Genomic DNA, 21,109 nt, shown 5'->3' on the forward strand with positions numbered 1-21,109 from the left:
TCACGGGCAGTTAGAGCGCTCTTGGACATGATTCAGTCCACCTCTCTGGCACTCTTCAGTCCCGTAGTGTGGACCTTCCTACCCTCATGAACAGGTTTCGCCTGGGTTGGCTCTTCAGTCACGGTTTTGGGAGAAGGGGAGTTACTTCCTGGTGACGCTCAAGTGGGCTCTGATTGCTTGCTTGTCACTCTCATGCTTCGTCCAGGACCTTCCCCTTCTGATCTCATGTCCCTTTGTAGAACCGGACACACATCCACTTGTCTCAGTCTCATCTCACTGCCTGGATTGTAACGTAATGTCAGAACACTGAGCTTCCCCCGTGTGTTGCTCTGGTGGTGCCAGGGTTCGGGGGGCGGGGGGCGCCAGTGCAGCATGGCACCTCTCCCTGGTGTGGCCTGGGCTATACTTGAGGGCGGGCAGAGGGCTGTTGCCTATCACGTTCTTCCCGCTGATGGTCTTCTGGGCTTCACCTGCATTTTGCTGGTGGATATTCCTCTAGTGACAGGCAGAATGTTGGCTGGGAGCCCAATTTTCTGTGCTGTTGAGACTCTGTGTCCCTTTGCATGCGTGTGGGTCTTTATTAGTATCTCACAGTGGTGAAGGAATGCACGTTCAGTGTTGCTGTTTTTTTTCACTTCTTATCCTGTAACTTTTTCCTGTTTTGTTTTGGTTTCGGTTTTGGTTTTACTAATGTCTGAAATAAGGTTACTGCTGCAGGGAACACACGGAAGGTATTAAATTGTGATGCTTTAAAGCACCAAGTTACAGTAGCATGCCTTACCCACTGACCTCTGATCCAGCCATGAACCATCCTTCTGAATCTTCTGGGACCTTTTTTCTGGGCCCTTCACCTCTAACACCCTCTCAAATTGTAGCCTAAACGAAAGCAAGCGAGGACTTCCTTCCGAAGAAGCTCTAAAGTGTTAGGCGTTCTTTATGACAATTTATGACAACTTCTAAGACTAAAGGCTCACCTGAGTGGAAACAGCACAATCTTTGAAGACAAGCTTTATGGCAACAGCAGAGCCATGCAAATTGTGCGCTTCCAATTTTACCCACCAGCAAAGGGGACCAGACCCATGATGGCCAGGTCTGGGAGAAGGTCGCTATTAACCACAATCCTTAGTTCCCAGAGCCTGGAGCGAACCCTCACCTTTGCCTGTGCACATGCTTCAGACGGGTTCTCCCGAGTCAGGGCCTTGAGATAGTAGGAGCTTTGGGATCTCAGAACCGAGGTGCCTATAGCTACTCTGGATTCTTAGGCACTAGATAAGGAGCCTGATTAAAGTGTTAAGAGGTATGACTTTTATAATCAGAAAATAATTGGATAGAGTAAACAAATGTGCTGATCACCTTGCTAAGTATTAAATCTGGTCTTGAAAGAAGTACCTGTAAGATAAATAAAGTAAATCTTAATTTACATGGGGGGAAGTATGCTGAAAAACTGTAATTGTAATGTATACATGTAAGGATAACCTGACCCCCTTGCTGTACAGTGGGAAAATAAAAAAATAAAAAAATAAAAAAAATAAAAAATAAAAACATCTTCCTCAAAGATGTCATGGAGTGTGAAAGGTTCAAGAAGAGTTTAGAAAAAGACAAAAAAAAAAAAACCAAAAAACAAAAAACCCCCAAAAACAAAAACCTAATGCTTAAATGCAGGAAAGTGAGACTGTATGATAGTTCCTCGGGAATGACATACACATCAGTGGAATAGACAGCAGATTCCAGAAACAGGACTCACACCTGTACGGTCAAATCCATCTTTGATAAAGGGGTCGGAATAGCTCCATGGGGAAAGGATAGTAGTTTGAACAAATGGTACCAGTGCAATTGGACAGCCATATAAGAGAAAAATAAATTCATCCCTTAAACTATATACAGACATTAACACAAAATGGATCTTACTTCTAAGCCTAGGAGATAAAACTCAAACTTTGAGAAGAAAATATAGGAAAAAAGTCTTTGTGATCCTGGTTTAGAAAGACTTCTTGGATAGAACGCAAGAAGCTGGAGCCATAAAAGCAAAATCTGATAACCTGAACTTTATCCAAATAAAAAACTTCTGCTCTTTAAAATGTATGAAGGGGCATTCCTGTCATGACGCAGCGGAAACGAATCCGACTGGGAACCATGAGGTTTCGGGTTTGATCCCTGCCTCGCTCAGTGGTTTAAGGATCCAGTGTTGCCATGAGCTGTGGTGTAGGTCGCAGACCCGGCTCAGATCCTCCGTTGATGTGGCTGTGGCCTGGGAACCTCCATATGCCACGGGTGTGGCCCTAAAAAGACAAAAGACAAAAATAAATAAATAAAACGTATGAAGGAAAAGAAAAGACAAGCTACAGTGTGGGAGGAAATATTTGCAAAATATACATCTGATAAATGACTTGTACCTAGACTGTGTTAAGAAGAGCTATTGCAATTCAGTAGTAAGAGCATAGCCAACCCAGTTTTTTAGAAATCTTTTCTAAGCCAGGATTACAAAGACGTTTTTCCTGGTTTCCTGTGCCAACCTGACAAGATTTGAACAAATATTTCATGAGAGGAAATGTACACATGGCCAAAAACCCCATGAAAAAATGACCACCATCATGAGTCGTCAGGGAGAAGCGAATTCTAAAAACGAGTCCTTTCTCCACACCTGCTAAAATAGCTAGAATTTCACAATGAAACCATATCACGTGTTGATGAAGAAGTGAAACGAGTAGACTTCTCCTCTTGGCTGGTGGGGATGCAGAGTGCCCCCCCCCCCGTTTTGGAAGACAATTCGATTTTGATAAAGTTCATATACTTACTCTGCGACCCACGCCTATGTATTTTACCCAGTTCTACTCCCAGGTATTTACCCAAGAGCTGAAAAGGCAGACCATGAGACCTGCATGCATATGGTCATAGCAGCTTTACTCATAACACCCAAAAATTGGGAACACCCCAAATGTCCAGCAGTTAATCAGTCGATAAACAGGATGTGACATGTCCATAACATTGGATACTACTCAGTAAGAAAAGGATTGAACTCCTGGTGTGAGGGACAGCGTGGATGGAGTTTACGAGTATTACACTCTGGACAGTGGTTGCCAGGGGCTGGAGCTGAAAGGAGAGGACTGACTCGAAAGAAAGAGGGGCAAGAGAATTTTTTTTGGAGGGGGGGAGGTGACAAAAATAACTTATGTCCTGATTGCGGTGGTGGTTACATGACTATGTATATTTGTCAAACATCATGGAACTGTGCCCTTTGTAAAGCCAGGTGTACGTCAGTAAACTTGATTTTAAAGTACACATACCAGAGAGGATTCTCGACGTTCCTTCTCATTAAAAAATGCAAATGAAAGCCGATGACCTTTTTTTCAACCTATCAGGTTGACTGAGATCAAAGCGTTTGATTACATATTGTTGTCAAGGATCTGGGGACACAGTCACACTCATACTTAAATATCATGATACCACCTCTAAGTGATAGTTGAGCAGCATCTTTCAAAATGAAAGAAGCACGTATGTTTTGACTCAGAAATTCCACTTTACGCGGAGAACAGACTTGTGGTTGCCAAAGGGGAAGGGGAGGGAGTGGGATGGACTGGGAGTTTGGGGTTAATCGATGCAAACTCTTGGCTTTGGAATGGATCAGCAGTGAGATCTGCTGTGTGGCCCTGGGAACGATGTCTAGTCACTTGCAATGGAGCACGGTGGAGGATATTTTGAGAAAAATATGTGTATATCTGACTGTGGGACTCGGTTACTTTGCTGTACAGTAGGAAATTGACAGAACACGGTAAACGAGTTGTAATGGAAAAAATAAAAGTCATTAAAAAATAAAAAGGATAGCAATAATGATGTAAAAAAAAAAAAAAAGAAACTCCACTAGGAGGACTTTCTCCTACAGGTAAGACATATACAAGGACACAGTAGCTTGTGTCAGTGTTTACTGTAACCAAAACGAGAGCACAACCTTAGTCTCCATAAACAGGGGCATTAGCTACGGTGCAGGAGAGTCCTGTAAGTAGATTCATTTGTATACTGATGCGGAACAGTTTCTTAAGCTACCGTTAAATGAAAATAGCAGTGCTCAGGACGACATCTGTAGTGTGTGCTTCAAGTTGTGTTTTTCGAAAGCGGTACCTATGCCTCTAAGTGCCTGTTTGTGTACACACTGTTAAAGAGTCACCCCCCCCCACACACACACAACTGGTATTACGAGTTGCCTTTAGCATAGGAAAGGTGTACCTTTGGATGGGTGTCTGTTCGTTTTGCTTGAATATGTTTTTACCTTCTCATATATATGTGCATATATTACCTTCTCAGTTAAGGAGAAGAGCTTTTAATTTGCATTCATTATAATGGGTCATTAGGAAGTGGGGACTGCACAGGTGACTTTCTTCACCACTGCTTCCACTAGGTCCTTGGCGTCTTTGTCAGCAGCCTGATGGTGGACTTGGATCTTGGCTGATCCAATAGGACATGTGTTAAGACCTCTTGCCCCTGGAACTACCACTTCTAGTCCAGGTCTCCTGCTTTTCTGCGTAGGTGCGGGAGTAGGCTGAAGAGGAAACACACTCATCTCATTGTCCCCGTATAATGCCTTTTTGTACGTTGGACTGCTCCTCTAGCTCCGTTACCAAGTGGTCAAGTGGCACGATGGGGAGAAATGTACTCAGTTTTGAAGAACATTCTCTGTCGGGCACCTGCATCGTGCTCAGATGCTGCTAGGAAGCTTCTGTACGTGAGGGGAGCATCCGTAGGGAGGTGTGGCGGTTAGTGGCACTTTCTGAACCAGGGGTAGCTTGGGAGGCTGTATTCAATTTAGTCTGGACATGTGGTGCATTAAAACGGACGGGCTCAAGTTATGAACCTTGTCTCAACGGTGCTATAAAAAGCCCTTTAGCCGGGCTGTAATTTGACCCTCCCCTCTGTCAGGTTACACAATATTCCTATGGTTACAGAGCCCGAATAAGTGGAAGCTAATCATTCGTTTGCTAAATGTGGTTCGTGGAACAGTTCACATCTCCCAGACCTGCCAACTGTGCCTGTTGGGTGTCATGTTCGCTCTTCTTGGGTAGAAGTTGGTTCGTTGCTCAGAAAAATGTACAGTAACGCTTGTCTCGCATCCAGAAGCCACGCGCCGTGGCAGCTTCCATGTGTCTAGGGGAGGAGGGGGAAAAAAAGCAAAGGTTTTTGGTCTGTACGCTTTTGCAGGAAGAATCCATTAAGGGAGTGTGAGATGGCACAACGAGAAAGCAATTCAAGCTGCAAAGGTTTTGGATATTTGGAAAAATCACACTTTGTTACTTTTCGGAAGTCTTCTGTGACAGAGCTCTGCGGAGTTTACCATCCTATGGCCCTAGAGAAAAACTCATGCCCTTTAGGTTATTCCTCGTTTTTTTTTACTGCGACAGGACAGGCGTCATTATGGCCCAGGATCACCTGCAAACACACAGATACACTGCCATTAGGAGCCACACATTTATCGAACGGGGGCCCTAGCCTCTCCGCGTCCAAAACGTGTCAGGAGAGCATGATGGGGGCAGTAGGTGCCAACCGGATCGATGTCCTTCCTTGGGGATTAAAGCCTAAATCCTTTAAGTCACCCGTGATTATTTGGCCTCTTCCTACAAGGATGCAAGCGGGTTCTTTCCCAGTAGATAGAAAATGAGTTGTGCCCGCCTGTGGCTTTTTTCCCTTTCCAGCTGAAGGGCTGTGGGCCCTGCAGGAGGAACCTGTTTCTTCTCAGAGACAGTCCAGTGGCAGACCAGTGGCTGTCTCCGTGTACCTGCTCTGTCATTCAGGTCTCTTTGAATGGTAAAAACCAGAAAACCTGACCTCAGCTGGCTTAAGGAAAAGAGGGAACATAGTAGGTCACGTGATTAAAAAGGCCTGGCGAGATACGAAGGCTCCAGCCATGTCCTCCAGACCCACTCTTTCTGCTCTTGTCCTCTTGGCTTTGTCTGTCAGGCTCCATGCAGTGGCACCTAGAGCAGATGGATAGCCTCGCAGATGCAAGCGGAGCAGGAAACAGGTGTCTTCCCCCTCTCTGCTGAAAAAGTCCTGGCCTTCGTTCTGACCGGCCTGGCTTGGGTCTTGGGCCGTCCCTGAACCAGTCACGGGGTCCAGAGACATCTCATTCCCACGCCAGAAGGGTATGGGATGGGTGGTTGCGAAGGGTAGCAGCCCACCTGAAGGTGAGGCGCTGTGCAAACCAAAATGGGAATGGGGGCGGAGAGGCAGATGATTCGTCTCTAGTCCAAGGGAGCTGGATTCTCCCTGCAACGCCCTAAAAGACTGCAGTTCCAGCTACCTCGCCTGCGAGAAGATGGGCTTCTGCTGGTCTGCGAAGCAGTTCATGTTTCCTAGCCTCTGCTTCTTGTTCTCACCTGCCTGCGTGGCCCTCAGAAAGCCTACGAGAATCATCTCTTCTTTTACCATACAGCTTATTTGAAATACACACATTTCTTTGAAAGTCTGCACAAGAGAAAACAAAGGAAAAAATGATCAGGAGTTGATATGGCGATATAATTACGGTGGTTTTCATTGCACATCTTGGTTTAGGGCAATTTAAAAAAATATATATATGAGTTCCCTCCTGGCTTAGCAAGTTAAGGATCCAGTGTTTTTACTGCCGTGATGCAGGTTTGATCCCTGGACTTGGAATTTTTTATGCCACAGGTGCAGCCAAATAGATATATATATATACATAGAGAGAGAGAGAGAAATGGAATATATGCAGTAATGGAATCAAGTCATAGTTGAGAAAATATAAAAACCACAGTTCTACCCCTCTAAACCAACCACTATTTTAATTTTAGAGCATTTCCTTTCGGCCTCTGTTCATATGAGTTTCTCACAATTTTTTAAAACTTGATTTTTTTTTTTTTCCTGACATACATGATAAGCCAGCCCTTTTCCATTTTGCTGTGTAGTCATCATTGTCATGGGCAGGCAAGATTATGTTCCATCAGGAAGGTACCACGGTTAACTTAATCATCCCACTATTGGATGTTTTAAGTGGTTCTTTAAAATGTTTTCTGCTGTTATAAAGAACAGCGTATACAGAGCATTCTGAGTCTGTGTGCCTTTCTCAAACCGTATTTCCTGAGGATCAATTGTGCGACGTGGGATTACCGTTTCCAAGTATATAAACATTTGTACGCCTTGATACATACGGCCAAATTGCTTTTCAAATCTGTTGGATTTATCTCATCTGCCTCCAGCCGTGTCTGAGCTGATCAGTTTCACTGCATTTTAGCCAGCAGTAAATATTGAGGTTTTTAAACATATTTTCTCATTTAATAAGCACAAATAGGGGGTGTTTGTGTTTCACTTTGGATTCCTTCGCTTAGTAGGGTGGTTGACTGTTTCTGTGTGTGCTGGTTTTTTAGCTGCATTTACTGCCCTGTTTTACCCATTGTTTTTTCTTCGTTTTAGACCCCAAAGCGGCTGCTGAGACAGAAGCAGATATCTGTGCCGAGTGGGAGATCAAGACCATCACTAGCGCTTTGAAGACCTACCTAAGGTAGGGACTTTCCATTCGCAGGGCATGGTGCCAGCTTGCTATCATGCAATCAGGAAGAAAGCAGTTTTATTTTCAGCCTCCAGAGAGCTGCTGGGTGGGCGTCTGAGATGTGGAAAGAGCTTGTGTGTGGGAGCAATGAGCTCAGCTGGTCCAACCAGTTGTAAATCATCCACCGCTGAGGTGTTGCCGCTGTGCAGGGGTGCACGAGTGAGTTGGGACACTGTGCTCTTTTTGAGAGGCTCCTGTGTCCATTCGCCATCAACAGGACCTAAAATATGGCATTCTCCGAACCCCCTGAATAATGGGCTAAGAAAACAAGGATTCACATACCCCATGCTGTGGAGAATCCAAGATTCTACACCCTGTGTGTGTTGAGAATTCTGTGCATTGTGCAGATAAATTGCTGATGCAGCTCTTTAAAAATGAGAACTTAATGGAAGTCCTTCTTGACGCCGGCTTAGATTGGAAGGTGATACTTTATTGGAGAAGAGACTGTTTTCATTGTAATCATATGTGTGATATTACTGCCCCCTCCCACCCTTTCCTTGATTGTTAAGGGAGTGGGCGGTGGGCTAGCCACTTACCTTTCTGTTTCACAAGTAGCCTGAGAGGTATGCTGGCCTTGACATGTGGGAGAGGGTAGGATCGTTCTCGTCCGTGTTCACCTTACACAGGCAAGTTCGGGGTCTGGTCTTAAGCAAAGAGAATTATAATCGGGAAGTAAATGGGTGAAACTCATGAATTTGTATGAGTTTTGTGAAGATTACTTGGCTTGCAGGCCGCAGAAAAGGAATTGGCGATGCAGGTTTTATTGGCTCTTGAGGAATTACTGGAAGGATCTTGGAGTCAAGAGTAGGTTGAAATGGGAGTTCGCGTCATAGCTCAGCGGAAGCGAATCTGACTAGCATCTCTGAGGACAGAGGTTCGATCCCTGGCCTTGCTCAGTGGGTTAAGGATCGGTGTTGCTGTGGTGTAGGTTGTAGATGCGGCTTGGATCCTCCATTGCTGTGGCTGTGGTGTAGGCTGGCAGCTGCAGCTCTGATTCGACCCCTAGCCTGGGAACTTCCGTATGCCACGGTGCGGCCCTAAAAAGACAGAAAGAAAAGAGCGTAAGATGAAACACAAGTGATAACGAAGCGTTGAATTAGGGGATCCAATGAGAATAAAATAAAATCTGAACCAGGAATGATGGATAGTCTGTCGAAAGCTTGTCATTTGGACTATCAGTAAAAACAAACAAACAAAAATACCCTCAAGTTTACAGATAAACATATTCGTTAAACGTATTCATACCCCAAATATGACCATTGCAGCTGGCACAAAACCATAGGGTAGAGTTTTGCCTTCATTACTTATTTGCGCATGTCAATGTTGATTGGCTAAGAGAAAGTAAGTATTTTTTTTTTTTTAATAGCATGTAAAATGTAACTGTCTCGTGCCTCACATTGGGGTTCTAGCCTTTGGCATTCTGGAGCAACATTCCATAGTGAATCTGCCGCAAAAACACCCACAAAAGTCTCTCATAGTGTTTCTAGATGAAGTGACTAATAATGAGCTGCCAGGAAGACGCAAGTTGAAGCACAGGTACTTGCCGATGTGGGGTCAGTTGCCTGTGTCTTAGACACATCTTCAGATGCTCTCAATGAGGGCGACTCACTGAAAAGGACATCTCTTGGTTTGTCCTAGACGTTTGCAGTCGCACTTTGCTAGTTGTGACTGTGAAACCTCAGTTGGATCCTTCCCCTTCAAAAGGACAAAGAATGAACATTTCAGGTGAAATTCTTGCAGGACCCTTTTAAAAGGGAAACTTAAGTTGGAGGGAAGGCTGTTCTTGCCCGTGATCTTTGATTCCGAGAAACGTGATGCAGTCTGGCAGCCTCCGGGCTGCCATGTAGAGAGACCATGTTTTCGTTCAGCTGACGAGTGTGTATCCTTTTATTCCAGAATGCTTCCAGGACCCCTCATGATGTACCAGTTTCAAAGGAGTTTCATCAAAGCAGCAAGTAAGTTTTCTTTTCATCACAGTTTGACGGGAAAGAGACTCGATTTTTCTATTTCAAAAAACAGTCCGTATCCCAAAATAAAGTATTACCTAACCCCTCTTATTCCGGGTATAAACTACTCACATACACGCTCCTGAAACTGTTGCAGAATTGAAGTGAAACCAAGTCAGCTTGCTAAGGCCCTCCTAACCCCATCAAAAGTCCAGTGGAGGGGAGAAGCTTGGGAAGTGAGTTTTGGGTTGGGGAGGGGGGAGAGGGGAGAAAAGCAAGATTGCCTTTTTTCTCATTTGGATTATTGAGGTTCTAACTCCCTGGGTTTTTTTCCCAGCCTGGAGTAGCATTTTTCGGAATGAATCAGACTCTGCACATTACCTAAATTGAGCATCGGATGTGCTTCTCTGAATACGGCCCCATTTATATAACGTCGCAGCCTGCTTTTGCGATGATGGCTGGCGTTTACCGCTTCCCATCATTCCTCGGCTTCATCATCCGAGTCCCTAGCGTCAGATTACTGGTGTTAAACTACGTGGGGATTAGGTGCAAACCACCCTAAGGGTACTGGAATCAGTCTACGTGGGCTGGCCCCCTGTAAGGGGCAGCAGGGTTCTCTCTCAGATTTAAATCTGGCCTGAATCCCCACCCTGCTATTGTATCAATAGCCTGTGCCTCTCCCTGCCCCCTTGAGGCTTTCAGTGTTTGTTTACCCGGGTAGTTCCCACTGGCCTAATTTAGTCGTAGCTAATGTTCTGGGGGCCTCGTCTACTGGTCCTGGTCCCCGGAAAACGGGGGGGTGGGGGGGAGACACGGCAGAAGGCTGGAAGTGAAGGGAGTGTTTATGTGTTGCTTTCTCAGAGAAATTCCAACCCCCAGCAACCATTCTCTAATGAAACCTCACCTCAGTCTTATAAATAGGTGTGCCTGCTTCCCACAGACACAAAGTCATGTGCCCACGTTCAACCAGGAGCATGGGACCGTCCATGACTGAGGTTCCAGAAAGGTTGGCAGCAAGAATTTCCTATTCCATCTGCCGTTCCTTTCTCCTCCCCGGGCTGCTTGTCCCACATGACCTGAGAAGAACTCCGTTCCTTGGATTCCTTGGATGCCGTCACGGGTGTTAGTTTGATATTGGAGGCCCCTGCAATAGTGTTCATGCACAGTTTGTTTATCGCTGGACGAGGGCAGCAAGTTCCTTCCTTCCTTGAAGCGAAGCCGTCGCTCGGGGGAGCCAGCTGCTCCCGAGTTCGTTCCTGCTCTGCGTGTGCAGGTCACTGGCTCCATTTCATCACGTCATCTTTTTGGCTTGAATTTCTGGATGGGCTTTTTTAAATGAACTCCGTTACAGAAAGCACCCTGAAAAGCCCTTCCAGATCTGGTCGTCCTGTTCCTGAGTGCTCAGAACAGGGTCTTGGTCCTTTGAGAAACCCTCAGCCTGTGGGGTCCAGCCTTTGGTTTCCGTCGATGTTTTCTCGTAAACCGATGCAGCTGTGACACTGATCACCTGTCCCCCCGCTTCCTTGCAGAGCTGGAGAACCAGGAGTCTCGGGTCTCTGAAATCCACAGCCTTGTCCATCGGCTCCCAGAGAAAAATCGGCAGATGTTGCAGATGCTCATGAACCACTTGGCAAAGTAGGTTTCAGGTGGCTTGCTGGCCTTTTTCTCACCCCCAGCAAGCTCTTGTCTCAGTTCTAAAGCTGGTCTCGGCTCTGCTTAGGTCTCCTTCTCCCACTGTTGCATCAGGTGTGCTGGGGGCTTCGGGAAGAAACGCGTGAAGTGTTAACTGCAGTGGGAAACAGCCACAGGCGGCAGACGGGCTTTGCCAAAGAGGCCGGGGCGGTGCCCCTGCTACCAGGCCACCAGAGGCTGCCAGGAAGTTTGTGTTCTTGTGATCATCTGGGGCCAACAGGCATGTGTCATCCATGATACCAGATCACCACGCACATTTTTCGGGAGTTAGATGTTCTTGTGATAATTCAGGACAAACAGGAATATGTTGTGGGTTTGCAGACCTTGGATTTGGAATAAAGAGGCCTGGATTCTCTTCTTAGCAAGCCACTTACCTGGGCCTGGGCAAGCCACTGACCTCTCAATCCCTTAGTTTCTTTAGCTGTCAAATATGCATAGTAGGCTCCCCTTTCTCTATAATGTCATTGATGTTTCAAGTTGCATGTGGAGCTCCCATTGTGGCTCAGCAGGTTAACCCTACATAATGTCCATGAGGATGCGGGTTCGATTCCTGACCTCGCTCAGTGGGTTAAGGATCCCTTGTGGCCATGACCTGTGGTGTAGTTCGCAGATGCAGCTCAGATCTGGCATTGCTGTGGCTGTGGTGTAGGCCAGCAGCTGTAGCTCCAATTCGACCCCTAGCCTGGAACCTTCCATATGCCGTAGGTGCAGCCTTAACAAAAAGGAAAAATAAAGTTGCATGTATTTAAAGCCCTTTAAAGGGTGGAGGCATTGGCAGATGCCCACTTGCCAATTGATCCCAGAAAATCAGTGGGGGCCTCATCTCACTGCTAGGAATATTTATCTTCTTGGAATGGTTTGGACTGTGTGTGTATTTCGTGGTGCTTGACCCTTTTGGATTAGCCTCATCCGTACCCCTTGTTGTATCAGCCACAACACGTGGGTGGGTTCCCACCTTCTCTTAACTTGGAGGATGCTCTTGACTGCAGACTAGAACATAGAAAAGGCAGTCGCTGGCAGCTCGCTTACACTGTTCACCTCTCCGTTCTGTGGAACCGACGTGTCATAAATTCAGCCCTTACCCACCCTCGGTTCTCCCATTGAGTCATTTCTTTGGAATAAGTTAAAACTCTGATGATAGAGATTATCATGGTTTATATTTGTATTTCTGCCAAGCCCTTGCTGTTGTAGAGAGAGAGTACACAGGTTACCATAAAGAGTCCCACAGGTCTTCATTATGGAGGAACGAGGGTGTTTTGCATGTTGGTGAGAAGCAATTCGGCAGCGTCGAGGGTTGCTCCATTATGGTCACATTTTTTTTTCTTGCCACACCTAATCAGAACTGCATGTTCAGAAACAATTAAGCATAGCCAAGAACATGCAACTTGTAGGGAGACTCTGCCCCCAAAATGTCAAAGAATCCTGATGAAGTGTGTTTAAAATAATGGGAACTGGGATCCAAAAAGTTGCTCCAGATGCTCTCACATGACAGCGTGGTGCTTCTCCTACCCGGCCCCGCCAGGCGTTTGTTAAACAGAAAAGCTGGTTTATGTCTTAGCTGCACACTTGAAGGGCCTGCACCAAAGTAGTGGAAGTTCCAGGGACCCGTTCCAGCCAAGCATACATGGGGATACCCGGGATGGCTTTATGGCCCCTGGGTCTTAAGGTGGCCTCCAACCCTGCTGGGAGCAGCTAGAGAAGGGACAGCAACCAGCTGAAAGCAGTTGGGTTGTTCAGGACATGCAGTTGCTATGAGAACTTAATTGGGCTGAGAGAGACCCAGAGTCGGTGGTGACCCAGCAGAGCCAGAACTGACTCTTCCCATTTTTAAAATGCCTTGATGGAACATCCCATTGTGGCTCAGCGGATTGAGAACCCAGCTAGTGTCCCTGAGAATGCGGGTTCGATCCCTGCCCTTTCTCAGTGGGCTAAGGATCCCGTGTTGCCACAAGCTGTGGCGTAGGCGGCAGATGGGGTTCGGTTCCGGCGTTGCTCTGGCTTAGGCCTCAGCTGCAGCTCTGACTCAGCCCCTGCCCAGGAACTTCTCAGGTGCAGCCTGGAAAGAAAGGGACAAAGTAAAATAAAATAAAATGCCCTGAGGACTGTTAGGAATCTTTAAAGAAATAGAAATAGACAATCCGGAACCCTAAGGGTGGATGCTGGACCCTGGAGCCTTCTCGTCTCCTGGTGGATGGTTCACTCTTTCCCTCTGGTTCTCCCCTCTTGTCTCCCAACAGTCTTGTCCTCGTCCCTCGCCCAAGGAGAAGGACAACTGGAATATGCAAGTTCACGGTGTGACCTTGACTCTCTGCCTTCTAGCACATTTAAACCAATTTTGTTGCTGGAGTAACTTATTTTCAGCTTTGCTGGAGCATTGTGTCTTTACCTTTGATACTGACCACTGGTTTTCTTTGGTGCTCTGAGGTTGCGTGGCATTCCTTCGGTCATGTCGTCATGAAGAAGGCCACGTGCAGACAGGCTCTCGTGGCTGTCACGTGAGTCGGTCAGCGCTCAGGTCAGAACCCACAGTCTCCTGTTCTCAGCCTGCTGTGTTCTTGGTCCCTGGAGCCTCTAGATTTAAAATGTCTTGGAGGCGACGAGTATAAATGAGTGCTGCTGCATCCAGGGAGGAGTGTTTATTTGGGTTTTGAAAGACTTTCTTGGCATCCAGAGGCGTTCTAAGATTCCTGTCTCTAATTCTCTCTTCTCATGTACAGCACTGTCCTATTTTAACATCAAGCAGGGAGGGAAAGGTGGCTTGGGACAAGGGGTTTGTCTGTTTCATTGCTGTTTTCCCGGGATCAGACTTAGCCGACGAGACGCCTGAGCCATTGTTCCCCTGGTCCACTTACTTAACGGTCAGCTTCCTTCCTCAGTTTTGGTTTCAGGGCTGGTTCTGCTGGAAAACCTGGTGCTTTACTTCTCTCATTTCCCACCGTGTGTGCCCAGTGTGTCTCAAGCCTCTTGTTCAAAAGGAAGGTATTTTGTGTATTTTTTTAAAGCACTATTTTGAAACACTTTCCAGAATTAATTTCCTTTAGCTGTGGAGGGGGAGACATTTTATATTTCATCCCCAAGTAGAAATGCATGCAGAGGGGGGAAAAAAAGGCTTAGGGGGAAAGACTTAGAAACTCCAAACCTCCCCACAAATGATTACCAGGGCGCATTCAAATCGCAGCGCTCTTGGGTTTGTTTCAGACCTCAGAGAGAACAGAAAAATTATAGGCAACTCTGCACAGATTTTTGTGGTTCCAGCTTAAATCTACTATGATAATTAGATGTTTTCTGTTTCGATCCTGGAATCTAGTACACAGTCTGGAGTCACATGTGCCTCCAAGCATGGTCCCATCCACAGGGGTGCTTGTTGACAGTGACAGTGCTGTGCCCACTCTTAGTCTACACACGTGGCCTCGGCCTGGGCATTTGCAGTTCTAATTTGCTTCCCAGATAAATAGGCTACAGTCTTTTTTTTTTTTTTTTTAATGTCTTTAGGAAGTTCCTAGGCTAGGGGTCGAATCAGAGCGACAGCTGCCGGCCTATGGAAGTTCCTAGGCTAGGGGTCGAATCAGAGCGACAGCTGCCGGCCTACAGCACAGCCACAGCAATGTTGGCTCCAAGTCACATCTGCAACCTACACCACAGCTCACGGCAACACCGGATCCCTAACCCACTGAGCGAGGCTGGGGATTGAACCCGCATCTTTATGGATAATAGTTGGGTTTGTTGCCGCCGCACACAAGCAGAACTCTAACAAGCAGTCTTTTGAGCAGCACTGGCCTAGAGAATAGGCCATATTTAGGGATTTTCTAGGAGGAGGAAATGGTATATTAAGGGGAATGGGTTGGGATTTTGGAGGATATTAGGAATAGGGAAGAAGAAAAAGCAGTGAGTCCAAAAAGGAGATGTTTGTTTTCACAGTTGAATTACTAAAAACAAAACAAAACACCTAGTTTTGATTCCCTACGTCTTTACAGTTTGACTTCGCATTCCGTCGAGTGTTCAGCAAATGGCCTTGTTTTAAAGTCACACATAAACATTTTTAACAGTAAAGAAAATTGCTCCCCCCGCCCCAGCTGGTTGTGGGACCTTGTCAAAGTCACTCCATCTCTTTGAGCCTGGTTTTCTGAGTTCCCTTCCAGTCTTGTGATGCTCTGTCTTCATCAGGTGGAAGGTGGGGGGAGAGGAGAAAATCCCTACCTTAGAATTGTCAAAGGAAATAAGAGTAGATGAGTAATAAAGGCTGATTTCCTGGTAGTTCCCTGATGTTTGCGTGTTATGATGACTCCGAGTCTGCTGTGTATCCCCACGCATACCAGTCGCCATGGCGCATCGTGACTTTATGACACTGTTTGTGCCGCGCAGGAGGATGTCAGAGTTCTCTCCGTGTATCAGGAGTGGCTATTAAAAACACCTTTTCACAGCTGGCTTCCCAAAGCACGTACTGAGACATAAATCTTCATCTCTTTCCTTTTTTGAGAGCTGCTCTGCCTTTGTCGCTAGGGTGCTGTCCGCGAGGCGGAGCTCTTTTCTTGCTTCCCCAAGGAAGTCTGACGTCATTTTGGAGGTTTTGGGCTGCAAGACACAGAAAATCCAGTTCACAGTGGCTTAATCAGTAAGGGGTTCTCTTATCTCATTACGCAAAACCACTCCTGGGGGTTGGTTACTTTCTTGGCTCTTGGGGTACTTGGGTTATTCCCAGGGTCCTGCTCACACGTGGTCCCCACTGTGTCAGCTGGCCCCCATCCGGGTCGCAAGATGTTTCATTCATCTCTGTGCAGGCGTGGTTGTCCAGAGGCAGAAAGCATCGCAGTTGACCCCAGAACAACATGGGTTTGAACCGTGTGGGTCCATGTGGACGTGGCTGTTTCCCCACCAACGATGTATTATTTATGTGCGTAGCGCAGTGTATGGTGGTGGAATCCATGGATGCAGAACCATGGATATGGAGGGCTGACTTTGTAGCCACATGAGGACTTCTGACTGTGCAGGAGTGCGGTGCCACAGAAACTGTGTTTCCTCTTCGAGTCTCTCTTTAAGAGATGTGATGATGCTTTGCTCAGACGATCTCCAGTAAACGTTCCATCACATCTTGTTGGTTTAAAGCCATCACCGAGGGAATGGGACCAAAATGGGATTTTACCCCAAACAGGTTTTACCTGGGCCCGTTTGGGGAGACTCGGATGCCAGCATAGAACAGAGTGTGAATAGCGGCCCACAGTGCCCCCTGCAAGTTATCTAGGGAAAATGACGTGTAACAGAGTATCGTAAGCGTCTCCCGGATGATCTTGGCATGGTGTGCAAACTCAGTCCAGACACGTGGGTCAAAAAGGCCAGTTTGCGAGGGGAGATGAGTACCCCTGCAGTGTCGGCACACACACGCTGAGATTCCAAGGTTTGGGAGGTGGAGCGTGAGCGAGAGAAATGAAGAGGGTAGCATCAATTTCAGCCCCCTTATCGCTTGCTGATTCCCTGTTGTTCTTTTCATTACTGCAATGGCCCGATGTTTATGCGGATGACGTCGCACGTTGTGACTTGCCAGAAAGGCCCGAACTCGGTAGATTTCGGGGGTCAGGAAGGAATAGTGTGGGGCAGATGCTGGGTGTACATGCGAGACCTCATGGAAACACGGAGACTCCATTGGCACGTGTTATCGAGGCTTGAGCATCTAGTGGCTTGGCGTCTTCTTCCTGGGACGGGAGTTTGGGTGCCTCCAGGCAGCCCTGCGAGGCAAGAGGGATGTATTCGCATCTCCTTAATGGTCTAGAAGCAGAGGGGACCTGGTTCATGCACAGATGCCCGTGGCTGGGAAGCAAGGCGTCCCAGGCCTGGCCGCCCAGGAGGCGGGGCCCTGGTGTTAACCAGCATTCCTGGGCATTCTCGAGAAAAGGGGCCCAGATCAAAGAGGATCCTTGGCCTTCACATAGATCTTAGAGGCACTCTGCTGCTCCCCCTTCTTCCATGCCACATCTGGGAGATAAGATTAGCTTACTGAAGAGCCATCAAACACGGGAGAAGCACCAGTGATCTCCTCGCCATCAGGACTGGGCCAAACAAAATAGCTGTGGAATTTTACAAAGCACATTTGAGAGAAAACAGTGCTTTGGCGATGCAGGCGTTCTGAGATGGAACGCTCCTGTGAGCTTCGCTGGCAGCCCTCCCTCGGCCATACACCCTGGCTTCTGAACCTTTCTTCTCTCTAGTAACCGCTAGACACCCACTGCTGCCGGCACAGCCTTGCTTGGCGGCGGGGCCCCTGGCGGTGTGGCCTGAGCCCCGCAGAGCCGCACCGACCACATTCGCCAGTCCCACTTGGCTTCTGCCTCCCTGGTGCCTCCCCTGGGCTGCTGAGTTCTGGTGATGCTAACCCCTCACTGTCTCTGGGGTCCACCCACGCCTCCCCATGGCCACTTTCTCCCCCTAGTCCAAGCCGTCATCCTCTTCTTTCTTTCGGGGACTGCTGGCGAAGGCCTGTCCCCCAGCCTGCTCTCGCTGGTGGAGCTCTGGCGCCCGTCCAGGCCGCAGAACGCATGCTTCGTAGCCGGGGAACTTGGAACGCTGCACATCTCAACATGTGATTCCCCCGCCAAAAAAAAACTTCAAAGGCAGCTTGCCCATGGCTCTGAAGATAAAACTCTGGATGTGGCCCCCAAGACCCGGTCTGGCCCTGGGCCCTTTCGGACCCCGCAGCCACGCCTGTCACCCTCGCAATCCTGCTGCGTCCCCACGGCGGGGCGCACAGCACCCAGGAGCGTTTGTTGGGGAGAAACAGGAAGAGTCTCGTGACCAGCTCTCAACCATCCTCTTCCCTGCTCCGTCTTTTTTTTTTTTCCTCCCCTGCCTGGAATGGTCCCTCCCCAGCTTCTGCTGCCAAAAGCCTTCTCATTCGGGAGCCTCAGCTCAGACGCCACTGCCTCTGCAAGAATCCCTTCTGCCTCCAGTGCCTTCTCGCTTTCCTCAGCTCCCCGTAGCCTTTGCGCTCCCTCTCGTTTAACGCGGGTCACCTTCCACCTTGTGGGACAGTTTCCAGGGCGTGTACACTCTCAGTTTGACGAGGTCGTGAGCTCCCGGGGTCTGTCTTCCTTTGTCTTTGCTTCTTACCCAGACGTCGCAAACCAGGGCCTCTGGCCAGAGCATCCCACACGTGTGTCCTCTTTGGTATTGCTGTCCCACACGTTGCTGTTTTTAAAATTGGGGCAGCTTTCTAATGTTTTTAACAGGGGTCGTTTTACTGGGGAAGAAAAAAAATCAGATCTCCTTGCGGACAGTTGGCTGGAACCGAGTAAAGGCCACACCCTGTCCCCCTGGGCAGAGCTTCCTCGGGCTGCCTCGTTCCTAACCGGCCCTCTTGTGCCTGGCCCCGTTCTTTGCTGCCCACTACCTCCGTGGCTGCAGGTGGGCATTTGGCCATTCAGCCCTTGGCCTACCTGCCTGCCGAGCCTAAATGAGAGACTTGATACTTGGCGACCCCATAACGAACAAAGGAGGAACGGCCTGGGAAAATTATTCCTCTGATCAGTTCCGTTTTTCTCCTGAACGATTTATGATTTTTGATAGTTTGGAGGTCCCTGGAAGAAGTGAGGGATGCATGCTGCTTCCCAGGCTGTGTATATGTCTGGGGCTGGGAGGAGAGTGTATTTTTTGAGCACAAGAATGGGAGTCTCAAAGGACCTCCTCGAGCTATTTTTGGCAGCGCCAGAGGAAAATCTATTTAAAGGGACACTGCAAAGAGGACCAGCCCGTATTTTCAAGCGAACAGGCAAGTGAGCACTTTAAACTAATGGAAATGCTGAAGAATTCAGAGCTCAGCCCTTCCTCAGCCTACCTGCCGGACCTTCCCCAGCTGGTTGAACCAGGACCCTCTCTCTTCGGTGGCCTGCCTGCCAGCGTTCAGGGTTAGGATAAGGAAGGGACACACCATCAGCCTAAATTTTTTTTTTTTGCTTTTAAAAAAAATCAACGAAAGTCCTGAATTCTAGGAACTGCGTCTTTCACATCGTCAGAAGTGCCCATTCTGAAAGGGGAACTGCTGGGCGTCAAGCTGTTAACACTCCGCAGGCTCAGCGTTCCTTTGATACGGGTCTCGGTCTCGTGTTTGTTGTGAGTTGTTCCCCTTCTGTTTAGGTTAATTTTTTCAGTGACCTTCCTGGGTTTTGATACACCTCTGAGACTTCCTCTTCTGAACCCCTGGGGTCACCCTGGAGTTCCCTTTCGAATGCAGGGCGGAGCAAAGGCGAGAACACTCCTCCTTTCTGGGCGGCTGCCCCCCCCCCCCCCCCCGTGGATTTCAGGGTCTGCACAGGACTTCGCTCCTTCTTTGTCAACCCTTAGCAGAGCCGAATTCCTTTCCCTTCCTCCTTTCTTTCTGTCATTCATTCATTCATTCCAGATTTCCAGCCCTCCCTCCTTTTCTCTTGGTGAGTGAGTGTGCCTAAAGGTGTTTCTGATCCGTTTATCTTTTTAAAAACCAGCTCTTCCTTGCACCAGTCTTTTCTCTTTGTCTTTTTAGTCTCTCTTTCATTTGTTTCGCTCTTTGGAGCTAGATTTCCTGTGTGCTGGCTCCGGGGGTGGTTTCATTCAGTGTCTTTCTTTGCCTGAGCCTCAGCGACTAACTGATTCTCTCACACTGCTTCAAGCACCAAAGCCGTCTCCTGCTGCATCCTCCTTGCCCTGCATGGGGCATCTTATCCTGTGTGATACTTACTTTTTTACACCGACGGTTTTCTAACCACTTCGCAACTGCTGGGGCTCAAACATGGCCGCCGCACTGAGTCAGCTGGCCGACTTCAGGGCAGTTGCAGTTCATCCGCAGGTGCTTCAGGGCACAGAGGTGAACAGAGAACCTTCTGGAGCCAGATGGTGCCTAGTTTTGCTCGTTTCTTCTGAAACCTTGCATGAATTATTTCACGTCTTTGTGCCAGAGTTTCCTGATCCAAAGAAGGGGCTGTAATAATCGTATCAGAAACGCTTAGATTAGCACCTCAGACTCTCTTGGCTTCTCCTGTGTGTATTTCAGCCACTGCTCTGGGGACCAGGTGCGTAGCCTCCCACCTGTTTCCTGCAGGTGCAGCCTGGTAGCCGGTGGCTTCTTGCGCATAGCGTGTGCCCCCTGTTCTTACGGCCCACCCCAGGGAGGCCTGGTGCAAAGGGGCGTCCACACATGAACCCAGAAGCCAAACCCGAGGTTCAAAAAATCTCCGAGGGGAAACCTTTGAACGATGGGAGCTGGGAGCTGGGCATCCTGATTAGCCGTCATGAGGTGCCTCTGGGAAGATGGTCCCAGAAGATGGAGCAAGTATCGGTGCTGGAACCAGGCGGGAGCTGGCTCCTCTGCCTCCTTCCTCCCGAGAGCTCTTAGTAGCGTAGCGTCACCTGAGCCCTCCTCCCAGCCTCTTCTCTGGGAAACCTTAAGACAACAGGAGGACCTACCCTCTCAGAGTTGTTGTGAGGGTTAAGCTACTTCATTCACGAAGCTCTCGGCAGAGAGTCTGGCACGTAGCGTCCCTTCCCCCGAGGTCGGGTTTCCCAATCCTGGGGAGAAATCAGGGGGTGGGAGAAGGAGGGTGCTGGTGCTGTGCCTTAAGGGGTGGGGGGAAGATGGAGAAATGCATTCTTACAGTGCGCGGGCGCTTTCTTTACACTCTGTTACTGGCAAGCAGAACCCTTAGGTCTGAAGGCCGAAAACACAGCACCCACAGCTCTTAGCTACTTGGGAGATCTGTGTGTGTGTGCATGTGTTTTCTGTTTGTTTGTTTTCTTGTTTCTTTTTTTTTTTTTTTTTTTTTTTTGCTCTGCTTTTGTTTTCCGGACAGTTGTGTGTGCATTTGGCCCAGAAGGCTGAGCGTCCATCGACCTCTTCCTAGCCAAGGATGAGCCGGCGCAGGGTCAGCCGTTGACCTCTCCTTTCAGCTCACACCTCAGA

General features: G+C 48.2%; 1 protein-coding gene across 14 annotated transcripts in view; it reads left to right on the forward strand.

Annotated features, from left to right (window-relative positions):
• Positions 1-21,109, forward strand: part of ARHGAP26 (Rho GTPase activating protein 26) — a 476,857-nt gene that overhangs the window by 300,365 nt on the left and 155,383 nt on the right. For all 14 annotated transcript variants that reach the window (XR_002342097.1, XM_013987610.2, XM_021085444.1 and 11 more), the window contains 3 exons: positions 7,417-7,504; positions 9,449-9,507; positions 11,028-11,133. Coding sequence is in view for 13 of the 14 variants with exons in the window: in XM_013987610.2 (XP_013843064.2) it covers positions 7,417-7,504; positions 9,449-9,507; positions 11,028-11,133 (253 nt within the window). In the remaining variant the exon portion in view is untranslated. The remainder of the gene's footprint in view (positions 1-7,416; positions 7,505-9,448; positions 9,508-11,027; positions 11,134-21,109) is intronic.

This window comes from Sus scrofa, chromosome 2 (genome assembly GCF_000003025.6).
Source record: "Sus scrofa isolate TJ Tabasco breed Duroc chromosome 2, Sscrofa11.1, whole genome shotgun sequence".
NCBI lineage: Eukaryota > Metazoa > Chordata > Mammalia > Artiodactyla > Suidae > Sus > Sus scrofa.